The sequence below is a fragment of the Polistes canadensis genome, unplaced genomic scaffold (genome assembly GCF_001313835.1).
Source record: "Polistes canadensis isolate GaletaPanama2010 unplaced genomic scaffold, ASM131383v1 scaffold_145, whole genome shotgun sequence".
NCBI lineage: Eukaryota > Metazoa > Arthropoda > Insecta > Hymenoptera > Vespidae > Polistes > Polistes canadensis.
The window spans coordinates 328,852-339,025 of NW_014569692.1; the positions used below are offsets into that span (position 1 = coordinate 328,852).

At 28.9% G+C, this 10,174-nt stretch overlaps 1 protein-coding gene across 2 annotated transcripts in view; it reads right to left on the reverse strand.

Annotated features, from left to right (window-relative positions):
- The window catches only part of LOC106788610 (insulin-like growth factor 2 mRNA-binding protein 1), a 53,200-nt gene extending 44,907 nt beyond the window's left edge, over positions 1-8,293 (reverse strand). For both annotated transcript variants that reach the window (XM_014752025.1, XM_014752024.1), the window contains exon 1: positions 8,193-8,293. In XM_014752025.1, coding sequence (XP_014607511.1) covers positions 8,193-8,278 — 86 coding nt within the window. In that variant the 5' untranslated portion in view covers positions 8,279-8,293. The remainder of the gene's footprint in view (positions 1-8,192) is intronic.
- Between the last annotated feature and the right edge of the window lie 1,881 nt (positions 8,294-10,174).

Here is a 10,174-nt window from a genome sequence, read left to right on the forward strand (position 1 = left end):
ACAAATTTATTTATTGATTATCGATACTCAAATAAGAATTATAAAATGATGTTGATTTTTTATTGGCATTTCTTCAATAATTATGTATTATTATTATTTAATTGAATGATAATGTTGTGTGTTTAATATAATTCATAATCGAATAATAAAAATTAAATAAACGAATTGAAGAGTCCTTAAAGATAATAAAATATAAAAAGAAAAAAGGAAACTTAATCGAAACAAATGCAAATACATAGCAGTTTTGCGAGTGTGCGACAAAATGGTCGCCGATCCGGCTGCTCGCATGTTAATGAACGCGTAAGCATCGGAAGCTCGTTTTGCAAATGGCCGCCGCTGACAGCCCCCTGCTGAGCCGCCATTTTTACGGCGATGATCTCATGACGCATTTTAGCAAAGTTTCTTTTTTTTTCTTCCTTTCCCCATCGATCTCTCATACGAATTTACTTCCTGGGTACAATGATATATATATATATATATATATATATTTTTATTTAATATATTAATAAATTATTGAATGTATTTTTTACTTGCTGATAATATTCGCAATAAACTAATTCATTTTATATATATATAAAGAATTGAAATATTACAAATTGAAATGAACGATTTTAGATATAATTTAGAAAAATAAAATATATAACACAATAAAAAAAAATGAAATTACTCTTGCACGGCACGAATGGCGCGCGTTTATCTTTTTTACCCCCCTTTTTATTTTATTTATAATTGACGCGTTAAAATAATTAAAATATTAGAAAATAAAATTAAAAACACGTTGCTCTCGACAAATCGTACAATATACAATTGTAATATATTAATAATTGCAATATAATTAGACTCGTGGAATAATAATATTCATTTCCATTGAAATTATTATAGAAATGATATTCTAGTTGCATTTGCCAAGATCGTTTTATGCTCGTTGAAATACATTATTTCAAATCGTTTTAATTATTATAATATTATGATAGAATGTGAAATAAATCTATTGAGTTTTATTAATGGCACAGATAACCAATAGAAAATCATTCAATTAAACTAAAACCTATTCCACCCACCCACCAGCCCGTCCGAATACCATTCTGACGGATACAACAGAAATCCAATGATCATTCTCATCGATCAACAACACAAGAGGGAAAAATTGTATGAGAAACATCTGTCCCAACCCAACCCCCACTTTCTCCCCGCCACCCATTTAGCTTTTCCTGAAAACTGTCGATATTTGAAAGCCTTTGTATAAAAGCTTATGTTCATCTGATGTTGAGTAGAATAAATAACATTCCCGAAACTCATTTAAAGTGCATTTAACGATTCGTCATGCTTGCCCGCCCGCCTGCCTACCTGCCTGCCATTTTGTCTTTCTCATATAAAAGATGTGTGTAGAGTAGTAGTATGTGTATGATGCCTTTCCCATAGGTCGAACAAAGGGAAATTTAAGGGCAAGAGTGACAGCTGTCATGAAAATTTATATAGGGAAAATGTTAGAAGGAAAAAAAGATTGGAAGAACAGATGTGCTGTTTTTCTTTTTTATTTTTTTTTTTTCCCGAAAGGTTTTAACTACCAAGGATGAACTTTTTGTTTACCCGTATACCTGAAATCTTTTGTTGAAAATGGCCTATCGGATAAAATTTAGGTTGGTTGTCTTCTCTCATGGGCCAAAGACGATCGATAAAGGAAAAGCTAAAGGCACCAACCACCAACACCATCACACCATTATGGAAATCCGATGCTTCTTTTTCTTCTACTACTACAACTATTATTGTTACCCTTAGTTATGTCAATGTCAAGGTGAATAGAAATAGGAAAAACCTAATGGGGATCTGTCTAACCATCTTTTTTCTACGGGAATTTTTCTTTTTTTATGTTTACTCAGGTATAAACTCAGGTATACGAATTGGGAGAGAGTATATAAGATAGTTTTGTTGAAATAAGAAACGATAAAACGATAATATCTTTTTTTCTTCGGCATGGAATTTTGTACATAACCATGAGTTCAAAATATACCTGGGGTTTTAGAGAAGTTTTTCCTTTTACTTAAATTATTATTATTATTATTATTTTTTTTCTATATATACAGGACACACAGTGTTATATTTCTCGAACCATTGTAAGATAAATGTGTAGTATAGTTAGATATTAAATAATTTTTGAAGAATATTAAATTAAAAAAATGTGAAAAAACAATCGATTAATTTAATTTCTTATCAATATTGTTGTACATTTCTTGCACAATTATAATAATTAAAATCAAACTAATAACAAATGTGTAGATTTAAATCATGTCTTGGAAAAAGGAAAAAAGAAAATGTATAATAATTTTGATTACTTGCATTAGAGGATATAAAAAAAAATCTGTTTTCCATTATAGTAATAGAATTGAAACTGCATTACCGACATTGGAAAAAGACGCGTATCGCGTGTTTTCACCAGAAGGTAGAGCCACATACAACTAACGCACCAATTGCGTGCGTGCGTGCGTGCGTGCCTCTACGGTAAAAGAAGATATTCTCTTTCTGTCCTTATTCCGTGTGGAATTTTCCATTATGTTCATACGTTTTCTTACATAACACTTTTTCCCGTTACTTTGTAGACTACTAACGTCATTGAATATTAAATAAATGAGAAATCGTAAACGTATATTTCTATTGAAAGTATATATATCGTTAAGATAATTGTTCAAATCATTTCCGAATAAATGGCGTCTGTCGTGTTAAATAATTTAATTAGTTAATGTTATTTTATTTAATGCGAAATTTATTTAAGATATTTGACTTCTTTTAACAATAATGATAATATATTTATTACGCGTTTATCGATAAATATTATTTAAAGAATCTAAGAGTTGGACAAAAAATCATGCGGGTCGTGCCGACCCGCAGCAGTTTTCCCATGGAGAACACAAAATGGCGGATAAGATCCGACGTTCGTTTCTTAACTTACGAAATAATTCATTTAAACGCGTTGTCGTATGTTTTAATTGGAAAAATTATTATCGCTTAAAGGAACACGTTCGGATGATATAGAAAATATTAGTTTTAATCAATCCAAATTAATATTTAAATGCGTACAACAAAGAAAATGGCGATTACGTGATGTGGAGACTGGCAACAATGGCGGCTGGACATACAAAACGATTTAATTATTGAATAGAATCATAGAAAAAGAAAAATAAAGAAAATAATGTAGAAAAACCTATAGAAAAACTTTTCAATTGAAATTATTCTTTTTTTAAAAGGCGCATAAATTAATATATATATAAAATCGAAAATTGAAGTTTTCGGCATTTTGGGCATTTTTTCTGTTTCTTTCTTTCAAAATATCGGTTTTTTCGTGTTTAAGGGAAACACGATATTCATTTTATACGAGAATAAAAATTCTTAGAGCGTTCTTACATATCCTATTTCGGGTGTTAAATACGCGCTGGGTCCAAGATGACGCACGCGAGAAGAAGAACGAACGAACGAACGAACGTACGAACGTGTTCCTCTTTTTTTCTTTTTCTTTCCCAACGTCAACGAGAAGAGAGAAAAAGATAGTGAATCATGCTACGAAACTATGCGTTTAATTTTGCCAAATATATCGGAAGAGTGGCCAACAAGATGAAAAAGAAAAAGCAAAAGAAATATGGCGGCCGTATGTGAAAACATTTAAAACAAGTTAACGAACAGATAAAAAGAATAAAATAATACGTCTCTCAGTACGAATGTATGCGTGTGTATGTGTGTGGCTCAGTGTGTAATACATATAAAGATAGAAAGAGAAAGAATACGGTACCGATATTCGACCTTGCCTCGTAGTATTAGTCTAACCTAACTTTTGGACGAACGATTAATCATTCCTTGCGTCAACCGCTATACGATTATCAAGAATCATTTATACGGCGCAATAATGATTCAATGATATAGAAAAAGTATCATCACGGTAAGACGTATCTATTAATACAAATATTTTTTCTACAAACATCTAAATAACAAATATTAATAATTCAATTTTTATCAATGCGCTGAGAGCTCACAAACGTTTCTTTTAATAATCATATTCACTATATTTGGAATATTATCAAAGAAAATAATAAAAGAAAAAAGAAAAAAAATAATCAATATACAAGTAGCCTAATTTTTATATCACGTGCACTATATATGTCCTTATCGAATGCATCCAAAGTTCGAGTAATAAAAATACTTGGAATAAATATGTGAAACTCAATTGGAAAAGTGATGACTAGAAAATAATATATTTTTTATTGTAAAATAATTATTACTATTATTTTAATTCAGGATGTTTGTGAATGAAATATTTAAATAGATAAAAAAAAAATGTATATATATTAGAATTACACACAGGTAGTGTGTTGAAAAATCTATCTTTTATATATATGTTTTTTTTGTTCTCTATAAAAATTTATTATTTATAGTTTCCCGACAGAGACACAGACATTTATATATTTATATATATAAATATACATATGTATAATCTAAGAAAAGGAACGTCAATGGAGAGTATCGGGCAACGACCGAAAGAGAACATTGCCATTCGACCACGTAGGATTTTCATTTCCCGCCAGGTCTAAACACAGAGAGTAGCTGGCCTATCATCGTTCCCTGTTTCTACGATCGAGAGTAGGAGGACGAGGAGGAGGAGGAGGTGGTGCTCGAGGTGGTGGAAGAAGAGGAGGAGCTCGACAAGAGGACGGAGGAGAATTTCAGGGACGAGAGTCCGTGCCACGTGCGATATACACCAAGGCCATGGCCGACACCATACAAATAACGTACACACACATAAACACACACATATATATATATATATATTTTTTTTTATTCCTAAACACAATCGACACTAATTATTTAAAATAATATTTATAATTATTATGAACGACACAAATGATATATTACAATTCAAAATATATATATAATAATCAAAACGATGTAATTATATTTTATATATGCATCGATGTACACATTATTTATTATTATTTCACGTGTAAAATCATAATAGAATTATTTCAATTGTATTATTAAGACTAATGTTATACGAGATATTCAAAATGAGGGATGAAATATAATGATTTTTAATATACTCGAGAGAGAAAAGAAAATATATTTAATCATTCGCGAAATCGCACGGAATTAAAAAAAGAAGAAAAAAAATCTGTTTATTCATTTTCTGTTTCTTTCTCTTTCTTTCTTTCTTTCTTATTCTTTCTTATTCTTTCTTATCGTCGTCGATGAGTTACAAGGTCGATGACTTTATACTATATTATACTACTACTATTATATATTACTACTACTACTACTACTTCTCCCTTCTCTACCTCCTACATTAATTTTTCTCTTTTTTTATCTGCCTACTGAAAGAATTCATCTATTCGAATCATTGAAGTTATATTTGTTCACGTATAAAAATGTATTCTAATAAAAATCAATCAATATTTAATTGAAAAAAAAAAAAAACTCAAATTTTATTTTAATAATTAAATGACGAGCACAAATATATACGATCCCCATGTATCGTGTCATTGATTATAATTTTTCTGCTTTTTTTTTTACTATTTCATTCATGGTTCTTCGTAGTCATCGTAAAAAAAAAAAAACACGGAAATAATATACCTTAATTAATGACGTATTATAAATTTTGTTTGCTTGTGTGTGTGTGTGTACGTATTTTTTGTTCCTTTAATGGTTATACACTTTTAATAATAAACCTTGAAACGAATGAAAAGTTTTTCCCGTTAAATGATATATAATTAAAATGATTGCGTGTTATTATTATCATCGTTGATCAAACAGACATCATTTAATTTCTACTAAATGCCTTTTCATTCACAGTTTTAACGATAAGAATGAAGATACTCGTGATATATCTGATAGAATTTTATATTATTTTAACGTCGAACGATTAAAAAAAAATGTATTATAATACAAAGTATACTAATCTAAAGTTATTGAAATTAAACAGAATTTTGGAAGTGGCAGGGGTGGGAAGGGAAGAGGGGGCGGCGACGGGGAAATAACCAAAGAAGGAAATAATCGTAATAGATAAGAAAAAATACCGGACAATTTTGATAGCAATACCGAAAGAAACGTTCGATAATATCAAATCTTTTTTTTTTTAAATACTATACTATTTCATAAAAATAAGATACACTTTAATGAAATAAGAAGAAGAATTATTTGAATTCGTAATAATTTTTCCTATATATATAATTTTTGTTCAAGTAATTAAGACAATGAAAGAAAACGAAATAGAAACTTTGGACGAGATAAAGTACAAAAGATTAAGGGACAATACTAATCGGAAAAATATTATTTAATTTTCGTCACGCGTGTTTTTCGTTCGTCATGAACGATTTAGGGTCTTCGAATCGAGAATCTTGGATAACAACGACACGTCGTATTTAATATCTGATAAACAATGACACGTGATAGGAGAATGATCGAGAGGCCAATCTTTTCTCAAAAATAAAATTGATATTACTAATGTTTTATTATCCTAAAATATTTCGTTTCATACGCGCGCGCGCGTTTTTCTGAAGAGAAATCAAAATTATTTTTAATAAATAAAAAAAAAAAAGAAAATATGAACGATAAAAATTTATTCGATACTTTTCTTATTTTTTTTTTCTTCCCTCAGGTAAAAATTCATTTATCTAAAAATAATTTCGAATAATTCTTAAAAATAATCTCGTAATATTTTCCTCAATGATACATATATAATATAAATTTTCGAATGAATCAGCTAGAAACTATATAGACAAGCTAGTAGAACCAAAATTCTTCCTCCATGAAACTGATAAAATTTACGTATTTTCGTTCTCTCTCTCCCTTTTTTTTTTTTTTTATCTAAACCAACGAAATATAGAACGATAACGAAAAAACTGATACAAACGACGGGATACTTAGAATTCGATAATTCTTAGAAAAACACCCACATACACTTCAAGCTTAACCACGTACTTAAAACACACACACGTAGAACAAAGGGCGAATTTTAATCAAATTTTCTTTAATCGTCGTAAAAATAACAACTAAAAAGTAATGTATAAGCACAAAAAAAAAAAGAAAAAGAAAGAAAATTAGAGCAACGAATTAACAAATTCAAAATGATATAATTTTATCAAATTTTAAACATAATTCCCTTCGCTATGAATTATATTTCTCGTTTGTTTTTCGTATCTTTGATATAATAGCGTTAATATATATATATATATATAAAAAAAAAAAAATATAAATATATTCGAATAGTGCAGAGAGAAATTATATACACAACACGTTACATCTTCATACACATAAATACAAATTATACATATACATATATACATATATACGTGTATAAATAATACACGATGGGAAAAGATAGAAACGAAAGTTTAGTAAATGACACGAGGAAGTTCCCAACGAAAGACGACCTCGAATGAGTTCAACGTTCGCTTTGCTTTATGTTTATCGTTTACCGATCGAGCAAAAGCAAATAGAAAAGAAAAAAAAGAGAAGAGAAGAGAAGAGAAATGCAAAGAAGAGAAGGAAGAAAAATAAAATAAAATGACTAAATAATACTCGCCAAAACCAATTTTCACTCTCTCGGAATACATTTTTCTTTTTTTTTACGAATGTACTATTCACCAGGGGGGGGGGCTTAGATTTCCATGAGGAAACAAGGTAAAAATTTATTAAACAATATAAATAAATAGAAAATATGCTATTATATACGTATGAACAAATTTTCGAATATTCACATCCGCCTCTAGTTTCGTCATAATTTAATCAAACTTCTACCGATGACCTTTAACACGAACTTTCCTAGAAATCCGATGTATATATATTTCTATGTATATATATATATACATATATGTATAATGTAAGTAAATAAACGTTTAAATGCTTGTAGTAAAATTATGACAAATTTTCTATGTATACTGGGCCAAGGAGCATGTATGTATAAGATTAAAAAAAAAAAAATAATGATAATTAATAATATCGATAATAAATACAAAAAAAAACTACACGAACAATTTTCATATATACTTTGGAAAAATATAATATGAAAAATTCGAAGAGTATAAAAAAGAAAATTATCGATATTGGTTGCGATGATGATTGTAATGGTAAATAAAAAAAAAGGAAAAAGAGTATCATTTCTTCTATTTAATTTTTTGGTTTGTTAGAAATATAAAAAAAGAAAAACTTACCTTTGCCCTTCTCCATTTTTCTCCTCGACCTCCAATCGTTCCATTTCTTTTTGTAATTCACTTTCTCCGTATCTTTCAAGCGACATTTTTGATTTTCTGTCTTTTTTTCTGTTTTTTTTTCACTAAGTATATTTAACTTTTCGCGCGTAATATAAATATATTACTATAACGATATCAATAATAATTAATATCTAATTATCACACACTCTCGATAGAATTATAATCGGATTTCGATCGTATATATATATATATATTTAATACACCTATGTACACGATATATATATACAAATATATTTATATAAATATAAATATATATGTATATACGTAAACAAGGGGAAAAAAAAGAATTTCGCTCAGATCTAAACAAACGTAAAATTACAAATTATTCGAAACACCAATGATATAATTCGTCGACAAAAAGAAAAATAGAAATCACCAGAAATAAATTAAGAATAAAAAAAATGTGATGTACAAAGAAGGAAACAAAAAANTATATAAATATAAATATATATGTATATACGTAAACAAGGGGAAAAAAAAGAATTTCGCTCAGATCTAAACAAACGTAAAATTACAAATTATTCGATATTAGTATCATAGAGATTGTTGGGAAATAGAATAGGATCATAGGAAAAAATAATAATAAAAAAAAAAAAAAAAAAAAAAAAAAGTAAAAAAGAAAACAAACAGAAAAAACAACTAAATCAGGAGTAGTAGTATCCTCCTACTCCTCCTGTTGCCTATTATATTCTTCTGTTAGTATTTTCCTCTTCTTCTTCTTATTATTATTTTAATTCTTTTTCACACGATGATAAACGAACAAAAAACAAAAAAAAAAAAAGTAAAAAATATTATATATATATCTATATATATATATATTGGATATATGATCGAAGCACTGTTATGGGTTGCGCGTAACTCGAAGGAAAGAAAAATTGAATGATGCTTTCTCAGTGCAGACAATTTTCCGACTGAGCTTTTCCCCACGTCGTCGTATTCGTCGTCAGCTTTGCGCTGCCTGGGTCTGTTGATTGTCGGCAAATCCGACTGAGGTAGATTAACGCACCGTGACACTAAACACGACTCTGTGTTCTTCTATCTCTATTCCCCTCCCTCTTTATCCCTCTCTCTTTCTTACACACACTCTTTTTCTCCTCCCCTAATATCTCACTCCCTCTCTTTTTTTTTTTTTTTTTCTTTTCTTTTCTTTTCCTCTATTCGTAACCGAACGCGGGAACGGACGAACGAACGAAACGAAACGAAACTAAACGAAACTAAACGAAAGGAAACGAAACGAAACTTGAATCGAAGAGGTATCGCGGATGAACAAAATGATGATTTACACACGAAGATAATGGTGATGATGACGATGATTAACACAACAAAGTTCAATTTAAATTTGTCTCTCCTTTTTTACTTTTTTTTTTCCTTCGTCAATCGGCGAGTATAGATGAAAACTTTTGATCCACACTGTATATATATATATAAATATTTTTTTTTTTTTTTTAGTAATCCTTTCTCGATGTTAACGTAAGCGTGTATATTTATAGGAAACAATAAGCACTATGATTTAACTGACACAGTACCAGTAGCGTCCTCTTCCTTATTTCACACTTTTTATTATTCTTCTTATGATAAGTAATTGTTTTTAAAATGTTTCAAAACTTTTCCAATATATATATATATATATATATATATCGATCACAAATTGTATTTTCGTATTGTTTTGATTTATCGTATTAGAAATAGAAAAGAATTTAAATAAATTATAACGAAAAAAGAAGAAAAAAATGAGAAAAATATTCTCTATATCTGATTTGTTTTTAATTCTTTACTTTTTTTTTTTTTGTGTTTCCTTTTTGAAATTATAATACCCAACACGCGCACTTTCGGCGTTTAAACGCGGATGACTAGACGAAGATAGAAAATAAATCTAACGAGCGCACATTCAATGAAAACACGACGTTTACTAATATTTTTTA